The following is a 22,922-nucleotide window of genomic DNA, read 5'->3' on the forward strand; positions in this document are numbered from 1 at the left end:
CTCTGCCAACCCCTGCTTTATAACTGGATGATTCTAATACATTTAAATTTAAAGTAATTACTGAGAAAGAAGGATACACTTCTGCTATTTATCGATTTGTTTTCTGTATGTCTCATATGTTATTTGTTCTTCAATTCATTCATTTCAGTCCTTTTGTGTTTAGTTGATTTTTTTATAGTGTACTATTTTGATTATCTTCATTTCCCATTTCTGCATGTTTTTAGTTATTTTCTTAGTTGTTACCTTGGGTATTAAAATTAACATCTTAAACTTATGACAACCTAGTTTGACTGATGCCAACTTAGTTTCAATTATAAACAAACCCTGCTCACATACATTTTCATCCCTTCCCCTTTATAAAGTTACTGTCATAGATTGCATTTTTATACATTGTGTGCCCAATAACATAGATTTATCATAAGTGATTTATGCTTTTGCTTTTTTAGTCATAGAGGAAATAAAGGCACTCTAAATGAAACATACAATACTACTAGGTTTTCTATTTATTAATGAAGGTGCCTTTATCAGTGATCTTTATTTCTTCACATGGATTTGAGGTACTATATACTTTTACTTCCGCATGAAGAACTCACTTAAAATATTTTTATGGCAGGTCTATTAGTGAAAAACTACCTTGACTTTTGTTTATCTGGAAATATCTGAATTTCTTCTTCTCTCAAAGGATACAATTTTCCAAATATAAAATTTTTGATTGACAGTTTTTTCTTTCATCAGTTAAAATATATCATCACATTACCTTCTGGCCTTCATGGTTTCTGATAAGATATCCACTGTTAATCTTATTGAGGATCATTCACTTGTGATGAGTCTTTTCCCCTTTGCATCTTTCCAGATTTTTTTCTTCATCTTTGATTTTCAACAACTTGGCTATAATGTGTTTCAGTGTATATCTCATTGAGTTTATCCAGCTTCATTAAGCTTCTTGGGTGTGTAGATTCATGTCTTTCATTTAATTTGGAAAGTTTTCAGCCATTAATTTTTTCAAATATTTTTCTTCTCATTTTTCTCTTTCTTCCCCTAATGGGACTCTTATAATGTGTATGTTGGTTCTTTTGATATGTCTCACAGGTTCCTCAGGTTGTGTTCATGCCTGTGACCTTGAAGGCTACCCAGGGTCTTCAGACACCCTTGGTGTCTTGTCTGAGCCTGCCTGATGGTGGCATGGGAACAGGTAGTCCTGAAGCTCTACTACCTAAGATTGACACTGGGTTCTTTTAAATATTATGCTTCTGTTAATACATTCTGTGTCTACCTCATCTGATCCCTAGAAAGCAATGAGGCCTAGTGGTCCCAAATAAAGCTTCTTCATGTTGAGTGTCTTCATCTAGCATGATCTCCAAACTCCCAGGAAACTTCAAAGCTGGAAGGTATGCCTTGCCTTTTCCCCAACACAAATAAGAATGCCCTGTCACATCCAGCTCCCATGTCGCTTCCTCTGGAAATTCTTCACTAACTTTTCACAGGCAGAATTAGCAGTTTTCTTTTCCAAGCCTCCATAGAACTTATACAAGCTGATGTTATTACATGCAGTGGGTTGGATCACAGAGCGCTGTTTACATATTAGCCTCCTCAATTCACTGCAAGGTTTCCAGTGGGTATTCACTCACTATTCATTCACACCATGATGCCAGGATTGATTTTGGTAAGTGAATTCATAGTCAAAAGATTTATTCATCTTGATCTCATTATTTTATTGATTCCAAGATCTGATTATGTTATAGGTATGTGGTTGGTGATAGTGAGCAAAACCTGAGAAGGCCTCTTTCTTTATGGAGCGGATATTTTAGTGAGAGGGTGAGCAGATATTAATCAGATCATCACAGAGTGTTATATGACAAATAACAATAGCTAATATCTATTGAGAGTTTAGGATGTGTGAGACACTATCTTAAGAGTGTTTGCCTCTATTAACTCATTTTTTTCCTCAAAACAATTTTAGGTGTTAGGGGGTCTTACTGTCTTTTTATAGATAAGAAAAGTGAATAAAGGCAAAGTAATTGGGCTGCTATCACACACCTACAAAGTGGTGGCATGGGAATCCCAACACTTTGAGTCTTGGTTTTCTCAGTTTCTAAAAAGCAGGATGATGAAGCTCGGTTAGAGATTAAACTAAAAAGAGACAATGCTGGCAAACACCTAGCAACAGGACTAGGTTTACATTAGGTGCTTAACAATAACAACTGAATTACAATTGCTCATGAGGGGAATGGGGATTCCCCTTTGCCCTGTTGGTGGGATCCTCATAATAACTGCAGAAGCTTCATAAGGAATTTTGAATGGACAGATTTTGTACAGGTCCTGGGCCAGGTTTTTGTGCTTCAGCATGAAATGTGGTTAAGTACTGGGCTTTGCACAGGACAAATGTCCTAGCCTCCTGGCACAACGTTTGGCCCTTCTTGGGATGGTCCTGGCCAGCCCCTAGAGCTCTGTACCACCACATGTCACATGACTCACCCTCCTCAAACATGCTTGGGGCTTGCTTGCTCACACTTTACTCTTGTGATCCCCCACCTAGAATACCTGCCTACCCTGTCTTTGTATCTTCAGACAGGTGGCTTTTCCAAGTAATCCCACCCTTATTACAGAGAATCTGTGCCTCTGCTTTATGACTAAGGCCCAAGTTAGCTCTGATCCATTCCTCATTCCAGTGGCAATGGGAGAGAAATCCTGTGTGTGCCTGCTTGTCCAACAACATTGGGGCCAGGATCATGGATTTCCTTCTCTTGCACCCACCATAAAGCCTGGCAAGAAGGAAGCAATGAGGATACTGAAATCCACATTCTGTTCCAGAGAAAAATGGGATCTGATGGTTAAACTCTCCTGATGTACACATTTTACCACCTTCTCCATTGACATAAAATTCTGCTTTGTAGGTAAACTAAGTGCTTTTTAACAGGTAACTCTCCAAGGATGCCTACCCACAACGGATAGTGGAAGTCATTAATGGGCAAAGTTTGTTCAACAGATTTTTCTTTAGTTTTTTAATCTTTTTTGCCAAGGGAGTGAAATAGTCCTGAGACTTCATTCCTCAGCCCAGGTGGCCATCCCATGAGTGGCCAATATTGTCTGCCATCTGCATGGATGGTGCTGTGCCATCCCATTTCACTGCAGGGGACAGCTTCTGGTTAGATTGAGCCCTCTCTTGGTGGCAGATGTCCTAGCCTGGCTTTGGAGCAGATGATGGGGGCCAGCGTCAGCTCTCCAAGCATGCCATCAGAATTTGGGATTCCTGGGAACTGTGCCCTGATTTTAATTTTCTGTGTATGATGAGTCTTGGGTTGTTGATTAGGGTCTGCAACAGGAACCACCTTGTTCTGGACCTAGTTGAGACACGGGGACCTAGGATAGAATCACAGCAGACAGACTGAAGGAGTGAGGGGTCTCAGGGAGGGGAACTCCCTCTCCAAAGTGTTTGCAAGGGCTGCCTGGAATGTGTAAGATGTGGCAGAAGGAGCTGGACTGGGACTCCTGGGGACATGAGGGAGGTTGAAGGGATGTAAGTTGTCCTTTAGAATTGAGTATCTGCAGTGTTGGGAATAGCAATTAACACAGTCTGAGCCCTAGCGAGGCAGAGAGCCTCAGAGATCTTGTGGTAAGCAACAGGGCAGAATCATCAAAATGTAGCCTCATCTTAGAAGGCATCTGCCATGTAGCCTGGGATATGGGTTGGAGACACAAACAAATGGGATATGGAGGACTCCACTAGCAGAACTAGAGTTCATTTCCAGGAACAAGGCAGGAGGCCACCTAACAGGACAAGGACACAAGGCCTGAGTGGGTCCCATCGTCAGGTTGACTGGGAGCTAAGCCTCCTGGGCTTCCTAGTTCAAGGGCACCCAGGGCATGGAGTCTAGAGAAAAGGAGCAGGAAAAATGGAACCTGGGGCACCTCAGGGATCCCGGGGAGCCTTGGGGTATTTACTTCCTGCTGTCTGAATCCAGCATAGGCTCAAACAGGAGCTGTTACCTGCCGATTGATTTAGGCACCAGTATTTGGTGGTCTGCTGCAGTTTCTTCTCCTTGTGATTTGCGATCAGGATGTGGCAAAAGCTGACGAGCACAGGGTTGGTGTGATAATGGTCCACATAGAGCATCCCGATCCACGCACTGAACCCTGAAATCCAGAGGCAGGTCAGTCCAGGCAGTACCTCCTGACGTGGCCCCATTTGTGCTTTTCATGATATAACTATGAGCCAGTTTGCTCTCCATTGGTGCCTGAGTCTTTTCTGAGAATCTAGAAAATGAGGTATAAAGATCTGCAAGACTCTTAGAGATCATATTCCAATCTGCCCATTTTATGGGGAACTCAAAGCTCAAAGGGTTAGGAGCTGCTGTGGCTAATCCCAAGCAAGCATCAGTACATTTATTGAATAGATGAGTGAATGAATGACTAGGCTCAAAATAAAATAAAAACTACTTTTGCTTCATCAGAAATGGCTTTGAATTTGGAGCATTTCAACTGAACAGAACATCTTCTGCACTGTTTCCAACTAACAACACTAATAATTCTGAGACATGTTCTTCCTAAAAATTTTCAGAGCTGTGCATTCATAAATTAACTTCTAAGTGTTCAGACAGAATTTGACTACCTTTGACTCCTCCTCCTCTATACCCCAAAGGTCTGCCAAATGGGCAGGAATGTAATAGCCTTGAATTCTCTTTTGACCAGGGTGCTGAATGTGTCTTTACTACTCAGCTGTATAGCCTCCGCTGGAAGATAAACTCTGAGCATAAATGAAAGGCATGAACTCCGGACCTCTGATACTTGTCTTCCCAGGCAGCTGCCACAGAGGTGCAAGACCAGCCCTCTCCAGAGAATGTGACCAGGTGGGTGCTGGTCACTTACCCATGTCTGCTCCCTCATAGCCATTCTGCATGATAGTCCTGTCGATGCGGGCAATCAGCCACGTGCCAAGGAGGCAACTGATGAGCAGCCTGGAAAGGCAGGCACCCAGGCCCAGTAGCACGTTGTAGAAGAAAAGGAAGTAGTTGAAGTTGTGGAACGCTTTCCTGCAAACAGAAGCCAGCCCAAGGCATCACCTTTCAGTAGAGCAAGGTGGCTGGGCAGGTGGGCTCTGGAGTCCCCCAGACCCAGGATCAAATCCTACAGGTTCAGGCTCAAAGCTTTGTGACCTCGTGTCTCAAAGGGGAGCTGACTTCCCTCACCTCACAGCACTGGCGTGAGGAATGGCTCAGGTACAGTGTGGGGGCCGCTGAGCACATTGAAGGATGAATGTCAGTGGGGACAGTCATTGTTTCATGTGATCCTTGGGGTTTGAGGCTTCCTGCATGGTAAGAAATTTCACGGGGCTGCAGCTGGGTCATTGATTATGGTAGAGGGTGGGGCTTCCCCACTGTCTGTTGCACCAGGGACTTATTCCCAGCTGCAGCTGTTCCAAAGTCTTCCAAAGGAAATTTCCCAAATGACCACTTGATCATGTGGTTTCCTGTTGTCTCTGGAATAAAGCCCAAACTTTGCATGCTGAGTTTTAGCCCCCTCACTGCCCCCCAGGGGTTTTCTGGTCTTGTCACTTTGTGTCCCCTTCCTGTCACTCACTAAGGCCACTGCATGGCAACCGTTTGTGATTCTCAATCTTCTAACACATCCTGCCCTTTTGTGGCTTCCTGCCTTTGTCCTTGTGGTGTTGGCTGCCAGCCACACCCTCTCCTCTTCTCTGCCTGTAGAAATCCTACCGTTCTGCTGACCTCAGCTCCAGAGACCCATCTGCAGTGGTGTTAACCACCCCTGCCTCTCCTCCTCCAGGTTTCTCTTGTATTCCTTTTGCACTCCCTGGCGTCCTCTGTCCTTGTTTATGTGTCTGTTGTCTGTTCCAGTGGACTGAGCTTCTCACAGGCAGATTGTGCTGGGATTATTTCTTTACCCTCATGCCCATGTTGTCCCCCCAATGAATGGATGGCTTTGAATGAATGAATTAGAAAGGATTTCCATGTGCCAAGCACTATTGTTCTAAGTTCATATTTTGACACATTTCATCCTCACAACACCTCTTTGAGGTATGCACAATTATTTGTAAATGGGGAAACTGAGGTTCATAGATGTTGAGTAAGATCCCACATGTCACATGGCTCCTAAGGGGTAGAGCCAGGATCTGGACCCCGCCAGTCCAGCTCCAGAGCCCACCACTAACCCACTGTACCTCACCCTCTCAGAGAATGTGGGGCCCACCCAGGAACCTGGCATGGGGGACAGGGAAGAACCCAGAGATGGCTGAAGCCAAAGGCCTACAATTCTCTCATTCCCTCCTTCACCGTCACCTGTTGTTGAGAGCCAGGGGCTTCTGCTTGTCAGCTGTGCCCAGTTTTGGCTGTAGGAAGAAGCTGGCAGCAATCCACATCTGCAGGATCATGAGACCCACGACGATGGATATGGTGAGGCTGAAACACAAGGTGGGGCCATCCTGAGGCAGCCTTTTCCTTTCTGCTAGATCCTTCTCTGATGCCCAGTGAGAGAGATGAGACAGGTTGACCACCCGGCAGAACAATGATAATGTGAATTCCATGCTTTACGCTTACAAGGCATTCCCATGCTCACTATGCAGAGAAAATCGAGGCTCACAAAGGGGAGGTGACCTTCCCAAGACCACATGGTCAGGTCTTCTAGCTCCAGACCACAGACCATTACTCCGGGATTTCACGGATGTCCCTTTCACCAGGGGTGGCAGCTAGGTGAGCAGTTTAACAGGTTGGGAATTAAAAAATGGAATGGGGTTCTTGGAAGTTCCTGAGAATACCACAAGAGAGTGGACAGGACAGGCTCTGCCTCCAACTCACAGGTGGCAAGTATGGAATCAAGAAGCTCAGAGCAGGGAGGGGCCCCAGAGAGCACTGCATGCTGTGTTGACATCCCCTGAGTGGCAATGAAAGGTAGTGGCTAAAAGGAGGCTTTGGTTTCAGATTGCCCAGCTCCCAATCCTGAGTCCTCCCCCTGCTTGGAGGAAATGCTCAGTCTCTCTGTGCCTCTGTTCCCTGGTCTGCAAAATGGAAGGTAACACAAGCACCAAATTCATAGGCTGTTATGAGAAAAGATGCATACTAAATGCTCAATGAAGCCAACATTCACTTTGTCTTCCAGATGTGTAAGCTGAGAGGCAGAGAAGTGGAGTAACTTACCCCAGGTCACACAGCAGATCCAAAAGCTTTGCCAGGATTTCCTGCCTCCTTCCATCATACTGTCTTGCCTCTCATTTTACCTTCCTAAACCTCAATTTTCCCAGCTGGAAAATGGACGTACGTGTATTCCCCCAACACACACACACGGTTGTGATGGTGTTACGGAATGGTGTGAGAGGCAGTCTTTTGTGAATGCTGTTTCCTCTCCCCATAAGTTGCTATGATGGGCCATCTCTGGGTCAGAGCCAAGACCATGGGTCCACATAGCAGCTGGTGGGCACACCAGCTCTCAGAACACGGCAATGACAGGATACCCGCCCAGCACTTACATCCCGATGCCCAGCCCTTGCAGCATCTCCAGGCCCTGGTTGTGAACGATGGGCAGCACCAGGCCGTACATGATTGCCATGCCACATAGGCTCTGCACCACGTGAATGATGAGGTAGCCTAGGAATGAAGGGAGCCGGTGGTAACTCAAGGTCCTTTGTGAGCCACCCCCTATACCCCTCCTTGCAGGCCACCCTCTACCCTTCTCCTGCCAGACACCCTGGCACGCTTGCTTATCTGTTTCTTCTGCCTGGCAAGGCCTCACCTTCCTTCCTGTTCACTTCCTACTCTACCTGCTAGGTGCAGTTCAAGTGTCAACTCCCCTAGAAGGCATCTGAGCCCTGCCCTGGGGCTGGATAGTCATTTTCTCCTCTGGGTCACCACCACCCTTAGCATATATGCTCCCTGGGATCAGGATGAGTGGTGAGGAGGACCTCGAGACTATGTTTCTCCTTCTGTCCTGAAGGTCCCTCAAGGGCAGAGGCTAGGGCTGCTTCTGACCACCTCTCTCCTCCCCACTCACGGCCAGGACTGCCTAGGTGATGAAGGCATGTGTGTTGAATTGGATGGGTCACATATCGGCACTTACCCCATAGAACATAGGCTATTTGCCAGCCAGAGTACCTTGCAATGGCCACCTGAGGTTTCAAAGGAAAAAAGAGGTCTCAGAGCAGGAAGAAAACTTCATTACCTCTGCCACATGTGCCCAGCATCCCTTTCTCATTGGAAGTTCACCCACCAACCCAGTGAGGTGGGTGTCACGCTCACCCTCAGGTTTTGGCATACGGCTTAGTCTCAGATCAGAGAGAGACCTTGGCAGACTCACCACGCTCGCTGAGGAGGCCGGGTTATGGAACTTCAAAGGAAGAAAATGTTTATCTCCTGCCCATAGCCTCTTTATGTGCTTTCTGGAAAAGATGTAGGACATTAAGTAGTGCCCATAACTGATGGTTCTTTGTGCATAATTAGAGTCCCATAGATAGCACAGGAAGGCCTACAGGGCTGAGAGTAGGCACCCTAGCCTCCCTGTACTGACTGCAGCTCACCGGGTAGCCCCAAGTTGCCTTAAAAGTCTTGATCTTTAGTCTAGATTATATTTTATAAAAATAATGTATATTTATTGAGTCATAATGGTGACTGAATCTGATAGATGAGATTATGTGTGGCTTGTTTCTTTTTTCTTTCTTTCTTTCTTCTCTTCTTCTTCTTCTTCTTCTTTTTTTTTTTTTGACAGGGTTTCACTCTGTCACCTAGGCTGGAGTACAGTGGCACCATTTTGGCTCACTGCAACCTCTGCCTCCTGGGCTCAAGCAATCCTCCCACCTCAGCCTCCCAAGTAGTTGGGACTATAGGAACACGCCACCATGCCCAGCTAATTTTTTTTATTTTAACTTTTTGTAGACACAGGGTCTCACTATACTGCCCAGGCTGGTCTCAAACTCCTGGACTCAAGCCATCCCCCTGCCTAGGCCTCTCAATGTGGTAGGATTACAGGTGTGAGCCACTGCACCTGGCCTATTTTTCTTTCTATATTTTCTTATTTTTCTATGATGAATATATATTACCTATGTAGTAAGATTTAAAAACAGTTGAAAACATAACCAGGTGTGGTGGCATGTGCCTGTAGTCCCAGCTACTCAGGAGGCTGAGGCAGGAGAATTACTTAAACCTGGGGGGCAGAGGTTGCAGTGAGCCAAGATCGCGCCACTGCACTCCAGCCTGGGCGACAGACCAAGACTCTGTCAAATAAATAAAGTTGAAAACAGAAAACCAATTTCATTGATTGCCTAACCTTATAACAATGTAAAGGAAAATGACAAAGGGGAAACAACCCCCCACAAGTCACAGCTTCATCTTTCAGTGTTCTAGTCCAGTCCTTGGCCCCGTGCATAAAGGTGAGGTTGATAGCATTATGTTCATAGTCTACACTCATATTTGTGTCCCGGCTTTTTTACTTCACATTCTATCTCCAGCAGTTTTCAGCCTGTTTTGTACTTTTCATGACCACTAAATTGGAAAGACTTGGAACAAATACAGAATGCAAAATCTCAATAATAATTTTTGTATATATTACATGTTGAAATGATAATATTTGAGATATATTGGGTTAAATAAAACATTATTAAGATGAATGTAACCTGTCTATTTTTACTTTTTAAACAGAGGCTACTAGAACTTTCAAAATTGAACATGTGAATTTCATTTTGTTTCTGTTTGGCAGCATGGAGTTGAGTGTGGTACCACCAATACATACAACACACACAGAGCACACACTCATATTTGCATTGTGCATGGAAAATTTCTGAAAGTGTGCACAGAAAACAGTTAACAGTGGTTAGCTTGGGGCAAACAATTCGGGGTTTGAGTAGGAGGAAGACTTACTTTACACTAAACATTTTTTGTAATTTTTTTAAAGCACCTGTATGTAGGCTGGAATAATAAAAACTAAAATGCTGGCACAATGCTACTGCTCTGCAGTTTGTAGTGTGATTCTCATCCTTGGTGTCCTCTGCCCCATGGTTCAGATAAGGAAGCAGGACAGGGATCATCACTCTTGGGTGACATGTGGGGGCAGGGGCAGCCTGGACGGGAATGCAGGCCTCCTCTCCCTGTGCCCTCGGCTGTACATCCATGTCCCTGCAGCTCCCTTTGCATCATGCTTGTCCCTGGTTGTGCTCAAATGTCTCAGTGAATATCTCCCAGCCACATGCAGACTAATGAGGGAAGGAGCAGACATGCGTCCACATCAGGCAGGGCAGAGGGAGTAGCAGTATCCAGACCATCTGTGGGGTCCATTGAGTAGAAAGTAGAGACAGGGAGCAAGGCAGGGCTGGTGGAGAGCTGGGACCCTTCCTGCCAGGAGAGTCTTCTTGTGGGTGTCCTCTGCAAGAGACTCACCCTTTGGGCAGGCAGATGAGGAGGATGTAAAGGCAGGGTGCTCTTCAGAGCTGGAAATTGGCCTGGGCTTCCTGTAAGACTGTGTGTGTGTGTGTGTGTGCGCGCGCGTGCGCGCGCGTGCGTGCGTGTGTGGTGTGTGTGTGTGTGCGTGAGAGAGAGAGAGAGAGAGAGAGAGAGAGAGAGATGACCAGCAGGTACCTAAAACCCAACTGATATCTGCTTGCAAATGCTCACAACATGTTTAAAGCTATTCCCTCTTCCTATACTGCTTTTCTTGAGATTGATGCCCCTTGTCCCCTTGATTCAATATTCATTGATGTTCCCTTGAGCCAGATTCACCTGCTGGGGACCCAGTGTTACTAGCCCTGTAGAGCAAGGCAGGTCTGATACCCAGTAGAGGTGTCTGAGTGTAAAAGAAATAACAAGGTCTCTGGGGTCAGAAAGACTTGATCGTCTGCTAATTGCTTGGGCAAGTTATTTAATTTTGTTGATTTCCAGCTTTCTCAACTGTAAAAATAGGGATGAAAGGACTATCCCTCAGAGTTGTTGTGAAATTCAAGTAAAGACTCTAAGCATAATGTTAGCTCAATGTAGAAGTTCAAATCAATAATGCTTTTCTTCTTCCTACCAAAAAATGTGGTTAGCCCTGGATCTTGCATTCACTTCCTAGGCCCACTGAAGGCACTATTGGAGATTCTGAGGAAAGCTTGTCATACATATTTCCGGTGAAAGACACACAAATGACTCTGAGAGTGCTTTTACCTGTAACAGACCAAAATGTGGAACAGATAGCTCACACACGTGAGAGAGGCAGGCAAAATGGTCGCCACCCAGACTCCTGAAATATGAAAAGTGATATGAGAATCCTTGAAAAATAAACATGAAATAAAAATGCAGAATCCTGCACCAGAAAATTCTAAGAAAATCAAGTAGACTTTAACACATTTCTTGTGTAAGTAAACTTTTACTCATTTTCTGTTTTATTTTAGTTGCACACACCCTTAGTATACTTCCTGCATACTCCTCTCATTTTGTACTAGTATTTTCACTCTACAGTGAATAAAGGAAGAGAAGCTGTGGAGTATTTCCCATATATCATACATAGCCTCTGTCCATGAAAAACATATTTGACCTCTAATTGATTGCCACTTTTTTGGGAGGGGTGTTGGTTATACCTCAACCAGGTACAAAGATAGCTGGGATCAAGATGTCTTGGCTATTCACTCACCCACCCTTCAGCAAGTTTTGATATTGACAATCTAATTTGCTTTTAGAGAGACTGTGTAAGTTCATAAAAGAGGGATGTAGAAACAGGGAAGTAGGATGATTTGTTGGTTTAAAAACTTCTGTAGAAGTTGATTATCAATAGGTGCAAAAAAGTATTGACAAAATCCAACATCTCTTTACAATTAAAAACATTCAACATCTGGTGTTCTGTTGCACAGTACAGAAACTACAGTTAACAATAATGTGTTGTATATTTCAAAATACGTAGAAGACAGGATTTTGAATGTTCTCACCATAAATAAATGATAAATGTTTGAGGGGATGGGTTTACTGATTTAATCATCAGTCAATGTATATAGGTATCTAAACATCACATTGTAGCTAATAAATATGTACAATTTTTATGTGTCAATTAAAAACAAAGCAAAACAAAAAAAACACTACTCAACTTATTAGGAATACAAAATAACTTCCTTATACGATAAAGAGCACTGCTAAAAACCCACAGCTAACATTACACTTAGTGGTAAAAGACTGAATGCTTTCCCCCTAACTTCAAGAACAACAACAACAACAATATCTACTCTCACCAATTCTAGCCAAAATTGTACTAGAGGTTCAAGCCAGTGCAATTAGGCAAGAAAAAGAAAATAAAATGCATCCAGATTGGAAAGGAAAAAATAAAACTCTATTCACAAATGCATGATCTCATATATAGAAAAACTAGGAAATACATAAAAAAAGCATTAGAACTAATAAATGAGTACAGTAAGGTTTACAGGGCACAAGAGAAATACATAAAAGTCAATTGTATTTCTATACACAAGCAACAAACAATCTGAAAATGAAATAAGAAAATGATTGCATTTACAATAGTATCAAAAATAATAAAATAATATTAAATTTAGCAAAAGAATGTACAACTTGTACACTGAAAACCACAAAAGATTTTGAAAAAATTTAAAGAAGACATAAATACTGGGAAGACTTCCCACGTTCACATATAGGATATTCATTGTTAACATAGCAATACTACCCAAATGGATCTATAGATTCAACTCAATCCTTATCATAATTCAAATGCCATCTTAGCATTAATTGACAAGCTAATCCTAATATTCATATAAAATTGAAGGAACCAAGAACAGGCAATAAAATTCTGAAAAAGAAAAAGAAAATTATAGGACTTTCTGTTTCTAATTTCAAACTTACTACAAAGTTATAGTAATGAAGGCACAATGATACTGACATAAGGACAGACAAATAGATCAATGGAATAGAATTGAGAATCCAAAATAAACCCTCATACTTATAGTCAATTTATTATCAACACAGATGACAAGACAATTCAATGGGGCAAAAAATGAGTTTTTTGACAAATGGTGCTGGAACAACTTGATATTCACATGCAAAACAATGAAATTAGACTCTTACCTCACACCATACATAAAAATGAGCTCAAAATGGATCAAAGGCCTACATGTAAGAGCTAAAACTAAAAAAGTCTTAGAAGAAAATATGAGAAAAATCCCCGTGACCTTGGGCTAGGCAATGGTTTCTTAGATATGACACCGAAAGCACAAGTGATATAAGAAAAAACAGATATGTTTGGCTTCATCAAAATTGGAAACATTTGTGTTTCAAAAGATATCATCAAAAAAAGTGAAAAAGTAACATACAAAATGGGAGAAAACATTTTCAAATCACATATCTCATAAGGGATTTGTATACAAACTATATAAGCACACTTACAGCTCAATAAATAAACAGACAAATAATCCAATGTTTACATGATCAAAGAATCTGAACAGACATTTCTCAAAAGAACATACACAAATGGGCAGTACATGTAAAAGTACATGTAAAGATACCAGACACTATTAGCCGCTAAAGAAATGAAAATAAAAACAATAGTGAGATTCCACTGCATCTCCACTAGATGGCTATAAACAAAAAGATGGATAATAATAAGTGTTGACAAGGATGTGGAGAAATTGGAATTTCCACAATGATAGTGAGACTAAACAGCCATGCAGCTACTTTTGAAAACAGTCTAACAGTTCTCCAAAAGGTTAAACATAGAGTTGTCATATGTTTAACAGGCTATTCCACTCCTAGACATATACCCAAAATATGTAAAAAAAATATATATAATGCTTGTACATGAATGTTCCTAGCAGTATTATTTGTAATAGCCAAAAAGTTACAGCAACCCAAATTTTTATCAACTGATGAATGGATAAATAAAATGTGGTATATTCATAAAATGGAAGAGTAACTGACAATAAAAAGGAATGAAAAATAATTTAAAAATTTGGACACATGCTATGATATGGATGAACCTTGTAAACACTGTGCTATGTGAAAGAAGCCTGTCACAAAGGGTGATGTATTGTAAATAGGAGGAATAAGTTCAAGAGATCTATTGTACAACATGGTGACTGTAGTTCATAATGATATATTCTACAAAAATGATGAATTAATGTTAAGTATTCCATCACAAAAATGGTAACTATTTGAGTTAATGTATTTGTCAATGAGCTAGATTTAACCATTTCAAAATGATATATACTTCAAAACATTATGTTGTACAGAATAAATACATACAATTTTATGTCAGTTTAAAAAATAAATAAATTTGAAAAAGAGATGACATTATCATATTATTCCATTTCTACGATAGATCTGGAATAGGCAAATCCATAAGGATATAAAATAGATTCGTAGTTGTTTAGGACAGGAAAGGTTAGAGGGAAATGGGTCATGATGCTTTGGGGAGGTGACGAAAAATGTTCTAAATGGTTGCACAATCTTGAGAAAATACTAAAAACCATTGAATGGTACACTTAAGTGGATGAATATATGGAATGTGGATTATGTCTCCATAAAGGTGTTTCAAGGCCAGGTGCAGTAGCTCACATCTGTAATTCTAGCACTCTGGGAGGCCAAAGTGGGAGGACTGCTGGATTGCAGGAGTTTGAGACCAGCCTGGGCAACATAGCAAGACCCTGTCTCTATAAAAAAAAAATCAGCAAATTAACTGGGTGTGGTGGCATGTGCTTGTGGTCCCAGCCACTTGGCAAGCAGAGTGGGAGGATTGCCCGAGCCTGGGAGGTTAAGGCTGCAGTGAGCCATAATCATGAGTCTAAGCCTGAATGACACAGTGATACCCTCTCTGGGAAAAAAAAAAAAAAAAGTTTCTTAAAAAGAAAGAAAATGAAAGCAGATTTCCTTTCCTTTCAAGTTCCAAATGTGTTCTTGTCCTTGTCCCAGGATCACTAGGACTAGGCAATTGCTATATTCCAAATCTTAACCAATCCCAAAACTGCCATAAATCCCACCCCAGAGGATGCAGAGGAAAACGTGTTTGGAGGGGAATGATGAGACGAGTCTGGCTACAAGAAGGGTGAGTGTAGAGTTGCTCCAGCTAACAGCACGAACACCTTATGCATTTAATTTAATGCCTTTATCTTCCCAGACAAAGGTGAAGTATGGTCAGCTTGAAAGTTTCTCTTGGCAAGTGGGTAGCTGTTTTAAAGCTGGAAGAGACCAGGATAAAGAAAAATTTAATGTTTTGATTGTCAAAATGTCTATATGTGTGATAAATACATCAAAACATGAGTGAACATGGTGATATATTCACCATAAAGCACAGAGACCAAGAAAGTGAGGTTTCCTTTAAATTTTTTTCTGAAAACAGAGACGAAAATGTGTATTTCTAAAAGTAAGATTTAGAATGGGTATCACTGAAATTAAAGATTAGAATATACTCTCTCAGTGTTATACTCAGGGAATCATTATGTTGAACATAAATCTCCACTGAAGATGAATAAAATTGTTGAAGGGCAATAGGAAACTATGGTACTGTGGAAGGGGCAGTATCTGTTCAGTGCTCAAGTAAAAGGTAACTTTCCATGACACAAATATGTGATTTCACAGATGAGGAAACTGGGGCCAAGAGAGGGGTCCTGACTTGTCTTATGACACAGAGTGAATGTATCCAGGCATCTTGTCTAGGGTCCTTTCTCATCTAGGAATAATGAACAATTCTCATCCCTCCACAGGCAATAGACATATCACTGGAATATGTCATTTTCAAAGAAAGTTTCCATTTTAAGACAAAATGCCTTTCTTATTGCCTAGGGCAAAGGACCTGAACAGACACTTCTCAAAAGAAGACATACCAATGGCCAACAGGTATATGAAAAAATGTTCATCATCACTAATTATCAGGGAAATACAAATCAAAACCGCGATGAGGTACCATCTTATACTTGTGAGAATGGATACTATCAAAAAGACAAGAGATAAGTGTTGGCAAGGATGTGGAGAAAAAGGAACTCTAGGATACTGTTAGTGTGAATGTAAATTAGTACAACCTTTTGTGAAATAGTATGGAGGTTCCTCAAAAAATTAAAAATACAATTACCATATGATCCATCAATCTCACTACTGGGTATATATCCAAAGGAAATGAAATCAGTATATTGAAGAGATATCTGCACTACCATTTTCATTGCAGCACTGTTCACAATAGTCAACAGATGGAATCAACCTAAGTGACCAACAACAGATGAATGAATAGAGAAAATGTATTATACATTATATACAATGGAATACCACTGAGCCTTTAAAAACAAGGAAATCCTGCCATTTGTGACAACATGGATGAACCTGGAAAACATCACATTAAGTGAAATAAGTCAGGCACAGAAAGACAAATACTGCATGATCTCACTTATGTGTGAAATGTAAAAGAGGTGAACTCATGAAAGCAGAGTAGAATGGTGGTTATCAGGGGCAAGCAGGGGTGTGTGTAGAGGGGTGGGACTGGGGAGATGTGGATCAAAGGATACAAAATTGCAGTTAGACGAGATTAAGTTAGAGATCTATTTTTAAAGTGACTTCCAAGTAAAATTTGACAGATATAAATACACATTTCACAAAGAAAAGTCATTGTTTGGTGTTCTATTTTTTTCCAAATGGAAAATACAGAAACATTTTAGTACTTGCCATTGGCATTGAGACAAAATGGGCAATTTAAGATGAGAAATTTTTCAGGGCATGTTCATTTCAGCTCCAGCTTCATTAAAGAAAGGACTGTGTCTTGACCCCTTTGTCTTTCTAGTCAATCCAGGGAGGTAAATCAGCTCTAACACATTTTTCTCCAAGTGTGGTCATCTCAGCCAGGTATATCAATGCTAGCAGCCACAAATACTACATGTGTCCACCTGCCATCAGTTACAAGCCCCTCGCTCAGTTTCCCACACAGGTGTGAGAACAGGTGGCTTATGGTTTTACCTTTGGTGATGCTGATCAGCTCTTTCACCTGCAGGATGACTGGGGTCAGGACCCCTGAATGGTTCGTGAAGGTGATGTAGCTCTCCAGCTTGTTTTCAAACACGTCCAACTCATCTCTCACATACACAAACACGCAGAACTCGATGACAATGAACTGGGGACACAGAGCAAAGGTTTTCAGGTCTCACATGAGTCCAACTCAGCATGGGAATAACATATGGTTTTCCCCTTGGGGTCAAGGCCAGTGTCTTCCAGCCATTCAAAACTCTACTGAAAATGATTCTAGACACTGGCTATTCTAAGATGAATGGCATTTTGAGTTCTTGGGAGACAGGAATCACTTCATGGTCTGTTCTTTACCCTCCAGCAAACAAGACAAAGGGCCCACAAGGGCTCAAGAAACTCTACAAACATTCATGGAACCAGTGAAAAAAGAATGACTAATTTTGAGTAAGGTGTGATCTGGGGGACAATTGCAGCCCTATCTCACACTGATCCCCTTCACTTATCTTTGCAGGAGCTACACTGGAGAAATGTACAAATGTTTCTTGTACAAATGTCATGGTTGCCCAACATCTTATCATCCTGTTGTCATGCCATTGTTTTTGTAGTTCCTGCTGCCAGTTCACTCCACAAACCCAATCGTGTTTATCTCTGAAAGTTGAGTTCATACACTATCATGTTCATGCAACTGCTCGATCTTGAATGGTTTGCTAAACTTCCAGAGCATTTCACTTTATCCTTTCTCTCTCTTAAGATGGCAGGTCCCTCATACCATGTCTTATCTCCTTCTCATAGACCATGAGCTTCTCCCAGCCCAGGACTGAGCTGAATCAGCTCTCTGTCCTCTTCCAACTCTTAGTCCAGTGCTTGGCATAGAGTAGATATTCCATAAATACTTAAAAAACAATGCAATTCCAAATTTGTTATTCATTGTCACACACAACTGTAGCTGTCCCTTAAAATCCATTCTCCCTTCTTTGGGCACAGAGCTAGACTACATTTCCCAGCCTCCCTTATATTGGGTATGGCTACATGACAAGGTTCTTGCCAATGGAAGAGGAGTGGAAGGAATATATGATGCTTCCACACCTAGTCCATTGAAACCCTCCACAAGCACCTCTCCTTGCTTTGCCCCCTTCTGTTGACTATGTGCAGATTGTGATGAGGTCCTCTAGGATGGTGAAGGCACATGATGGAAGAATTCTGGGTTCCTGAATGACCGCACAGAGGACTACAGCTTCCCCTACCTGAACACACAACTCACCACTGTTGTGGAGGTAAAAAATATATACTGTTAAGTCACAGGAATTTAGGAGGTTATCTGGTACTTCAGCATAACCTACCTAATACACTCACCTAAAAACTTAATCACAGGATTTACTTCAATAGGTATTCTCCTACTACATTTAAAATGAACAGGAGACAATTTAGCCTTGCCATTTTTATGCATCCATTTTGACCCTACTTTTGACTTAGCCAGTTTATCTTAGATAACTTTGACCACATAAAATGTTTTGATTCTATGCTTAATAAAACATTGAAGTCAGAATTATGCCAACACTAAAATGTCTTGTTGAGAAAGCAAACTTAAAAAAGAATGCTTAATCTGCTTAAAAATATAGTATAGTAAACCAATTCTAGTTATCTGCTTTTATTTTTTAAATAAAATGAATTCAATTATTAATAAGTTCAATAATTTTAAATTCAATTATTGAAAAAGAATTGAAATTATTTTGATCAGAATCAATTATTTTACATTTAAATGATTTGATTTTTGCTCACAGAAGAATTTATTGATCACAGATTCTACTATTGTTAAGTTTTCTTTAGGGATCACTATTTCTACCAGGTAAACTTTCCTGGCTCAAATTTTGCATATCAAAATATTCTTAAATATCTTCTTCTTCTATCAGGTTTTAGCTGATAATAAATTTCACCATGTGGCATTTTAACCATTATGAGTCTTTTTTTGTGGATTATTTTTACTAGTCATATTCACCATGTGGGTAAAAGTGTCCTTGGAATCAAAATGGTGAGTTTGAAGCACTGTACTTCTTTGATTTACCAAGATTCAATTTTGACCCAGCTCTTTAGGAACATACTGCTTACCTCAAATACTCCATAACCCTAGCCCCAACCCTGCCCCATTTATAAAATATAAAAAGGTTTTCTTAGAGCTCCTTACAAGATACAGGCAGATGAATGCCAACACAATGGTTCCAATCATTCTGCTTGGAAATTGAAAGCAGGGATCCCATTCATATATCCTGGTTTGGAACCAAGACTTTTTTTTCTCTCTGTGGATGAGAAATAAATATCAAGAGATGAGAGGCTGGTAGGAAAACAAATGCCTGATTCATCTGAAAATAACCCCACCTTCTTTTTATCTTAGATTATATTATAGAAAGAGACCACTGTTAGCTTCCATGGTTTTCATTCTCCCCTTATTCTTAAGGACAAAAACTGGATTTTATTTTGGGCAGAAAATCACCAAACTAAAAGGTTAAAGTTCCCAACCTGTCAGCTAAGAGTGACCAGACTAAATCCAGGCCAATGACACGTGACCACAAGTGTGGTGTGGAACTTTGGAGAGGCTGCTCAGATGGAACTAACACAGCTGAGAAAGCTTCTTTGCCTTGCCTTGCCTTGCCTGCTGTCTGAAATGCAGATGTGGTGGCTGGTCCAAGCTGGAGCTCCAGCAGCCACATTGGACCATGAGACAGCATTGAGGATGGAAAGCACATACATGATGCTAGAACAGAAAGACAGGTGATTGGTGAACTGATCCAGGGTCAGGATGGACTGCTCACCTTCAGAGTTATTTTATAAGAGAAAATAATATATCTTTATCTTGGTTGTGCCACTATTATTTTGGGTTTTCTACTACATGTAGCCAAACTGAATTCTAACCAAATTACTAGCTTTGCTACTGTGTGACCATGGACCAGACACGTCCTTTCACTGGGGCATATGCCCACATGCATAGTGAAAGGAGCAGATGTGGTGGTGGCTTATACGATTCTGAGATCTGGTACTTTTGCCTGGCAACATCTATATCCTCGTCTACTGGTAACAGCACCTCAGTTTTGTTTTGTTTGTTTCTTTTGTTTTTGTTTTGATACATGGTTTCACTCTGTTGCCCAAGCTGGAGTGCAGTAGCATGGTCACTGCTTACTGCAGCCTTGACCTCTCAACTCAAGTGATCCTCCCACCTCAGCCTCTCAGGTAGCTAGGACCACAGATGTGCACCACCACACCCGACTAAATTGTTTATTTTTTGTAGAGACGGGGTCTCACCACGTTGCCCAGGCTGGTCTCGAACTCGTGAGCTCAAGTGATTCTCCTGCCTCAGCCTCCCAAAGTACTGGGATTACAGGCATCAGTCGCCATGCCTGGCCTAACACCTCAGTTTTAATTTGGGGAGCCACCACTCTCTGACCCTGGGTCTTAGCGGGTAAGTGATGCTGATCCCACTTCCTGGCTCTGGGGGAAGGGGAGGGACATGTGACTCAGGCTTAGCCAATCAGTGTACTCCAATCTCTGCCACAGTAAGTGGTTCTGTAGTGGCATGTGATCCAATTTGATCCAGTGAAACACATTTGTGGGACTTTTGTTTGAATAACTGGAAAGGAGCATTCATCTTTCTTCTGGGCTTAAACCAGGAGGGTATAAATTTAGAGAGTCTGGGCGCCACCATGTGGAGGAATCCCACCTAACTGTGAGGCCCACACATAAAAGCAGAGCTGAGGGGAGATTGAGGGAGAGAGACCTAGTTCTGACGATATCAATTAAGCCTCTGGATCCAGCTTGCCTGAAACTGACTACCTCTAGACATTTTAGTGATGGGAGCCCATTAATTTCCTTTCTTGCTTTAATCCGGTTTGAATTGGGTTTCTGTTTTTAGCAAATGAGAGTCTTGACCACTATAGTGCCTTTCTGGTCATCCCAGGATCTGCTGCATCATCAGGGCTCATCAGAGTGGGTGCAAACTTGCAGGCGAATGAACAGAACTGTGGCTTACTGAGGGCGGGGTGTCCTCAGGAGCTGCTTGACGTGCTCTGCCTGGTGCGTTTCCAGGACAGACTTTTCTTCCTGTAAGACAGCAGACAGGCTTACATTTTGGCTCACAAATTCTTGTTAGGGTTTTGATCTTGTTAAGGGGGGGCAATGGCCACAGAGGGCAGGATTTGGGGTAGGAGTTGCTCTTTTGGATTTAGCCATGCTGTGGTCAAGATAGGTCTTTTCCTCTCCCCTACACCCCACTGTTGAATTTGCCCCGTGTCAAAGAAGCTATGTTTGACAGTGGTTAAGGAAGAGGCTCCACAACTGAACTGTCTAGATTCCACTTCTGGCTCTGCTACAGGTTAGCCATGTGAAAGGAAAATATCTTGGGTCCCCAAAATTACTAAGCTAAAGGGAAAAGTCAAACTGGGAACTGCTTAGGGCAAATCTGCCTTCCACTCTATTCAAAGCCACCCCTCTGCTCACTGAGACAAATGCATATCTGATCAACTCCTTTGGAAAGGCTAATCAGAAACTCAAAAACTCTCATCTTCCTATGACCCGGAAGCCTCTTCCAGTTGTCCCACCTTTCCAGACTGAACCAACGTTCATCTTACATATGTTGATTGATGTCTCATGTCTCCCTAAAATATATAAAACCAAACTGTGCTCTGACCACACTGGGCACATGTTGTCAGGACCTCATGAGGCTCTGTCATGGGCATGTGTCTTCAACTTTGACAAAATAAACTTTCTAAATTAACTTAGACCTGTCTCAGATTTTCAGGGTTCACAGCTGGGTGACCTCAAGCAACTCAACTCACCTGTCTGCATCCAAGTTTCTGAATTCAGAATGTGAGGTGTAGTAACAGTACCTGCCTCTCTGGCTGTTGTAGGGATTAAACACATCAGTACATGCAGTGCTCATACTTAGTACTCACCACCTGGAACTCCCAGCCGAGGTGCACCCTCAGAGCCTTGACAAACATATGCAGGAAGCGGCCCAGCAGGAAGGCGAGGCACAGCAGCGAGGGCCAGTAAAACATGAGAGTCTCATACTTCCCCACAAACTGCAACAGAAGCAGACCACAATGTGGCTCCAGGCAGATGGGGCCAAGCCACCTGCTGAAGCTGCAGGACTCTGCCTGCCCCAGCTTGCTCCAGCAAGGCCCCCTCTCTCAGGCTTGTGAGTCAGTGGCCAATCCCTGACCCCCAAAACCCCCGTTATCAGAATGGGCAGTGAACTTGGAGCACAGCAACCCTGGATTCAAGTCTCGGCACCCCCATTTTATTTTATAAAGCTAGCTTTCCAGTCTGGGTGACAGAGCAAGACCCTGTCTCAAAACAAAACTAGTTTTCAAGGTATTTTTTCCTTATTAGGAAGCTATTAATGAGTACTCCTTTTGGAAAATATATGAGTGAGAGAACCAGAGGTGGGTAGGTAGATGGGAGGAGGAGGCGGAGAGGGAGAGGGAGAGGGACTGAGAGGGAGAAGGAGAAACAAAGAGAGGAAGAAATGGAAGGATGGAGGTAGAGAAGAAGAAATAACCCATAATTGCCATAAGGCTGAGAGCAACACAAGCTGAGGGAAAGAGTAACAGTTCTCTCAAGATGGTACTTATTGGATTTCTGTGTTTTTAGTTTTATTTTGATGAAAAAGATGGTTTTCCACTGTCTCAAAACAAGTAATGTTGTGACTTATCTCTTACACTTTACTGGTTGGTTTCATGTTTTTTACATTTCCAGAGTCATATTTCCTCCCATGGGAAACTGGGGTTTGACGTTGTGATGTTAAAGTGCAGGATGGAGATATGCTGAGATGCAGGGCTCATGTCTTCCCTTGATCCTCCTCTCCAACTTATGCTTATGGCTAGATATGACTACTGTCAACACTTCTATGTCTTGCATCTATATATCTATATGTACTAAAAATTGAGGTCATACCAAACATAAAGGTCTGCTATATGCACTCCCGGCCCAGGTGGCTTTCTTGGGTTCCCCACAACCTGCCTG

General features: G+C 42.1%; 1 protein-coding gene across 8 annotated transcripts in view; it reads right to left on the reverse strand.

Annotated features, from left to right (window-relative positions):
- Window positions 1-22,922, reverse strand: part of LOC102130668 (stimulated by retinoic acid gene 6 protein-like) — an 80,272-nt gene that overhangs the window by 9,069 nt on the left and 48,281 nt on the right. For 4 of the 8 annotated variants that reach the window (XM_045373494.3, XM_074017035.1, XM_074017034.1 and 1 more), the window contains 12 exons: window positions 21,851-21,979; window positions 20,929-20,999; window positions 19,093-19,204; window positions 16,905-17,058; window positions 11,139-11,214; window positions 8,305-8,386; window positions 8,068-8,116; window positions 7,481-7,598; window positions 6,297-6,416; window positions 4,867-5,030; window positions 3,988-4,134; window positions 1,022-3,360 (listed from right to left, as the gene is read on the reverse strand). In XM_045373494.3, the coding sequence (XP_045229429.2) occupies window positions 3,215-3,360; window positions 3,988-4,134; window positions 4,867-5,030; window positions 6,297-6,416; window positions 7,481-7,598; window positions 8,068-8,116; window positions 8,305-8,386; window positions 11,139-11,214; window positions 16,905-17,058; window positions 19,093-19,204; window positions 20,929-20,999; window positions 21,851-21,979 (1,368 nt within the window). In that variant the 3' untranslated portion in view covers window positions 1,022-3,214. Of the gene's footprint in view, window positions 1-1,021; window positions 3,361-3,987; window positions 4,135-4,866; window positions 5,031-6,296; window positions 6,417-7,480; window positions 7,599-8,067; window positions 8,117-8,304; window positions 8,387-11,138; window positions 11,215-12,901; window positions 15,143-16,904; window positions 17,059-19,092; window positions 19,205-19,424; window positions 19,660-20,928; window positions 21,000-21,850; window positions 21,980-22,922 lie in introns of those variants that run through there. The other 4 variants (XM_074017036.1, XM_065530311.1, XM_065530314.2 and 1 more) reach the window with 4 other exon arrangements.

This window comes from Macaca fascicularis, chromosome 15 (genome assembly GCF_037993035.2).
Source record: "Macaca fascicularis isolate 582-1 chromosome 15, T2T-MFA8v1.1".
Taxonomy (NCBI): domain Eukaryota; kingdom Metazoa; phylum Chordata; class Mammalia; order Primates; family Cercopithecidae; genus Macaca; species Macaca fascicularis.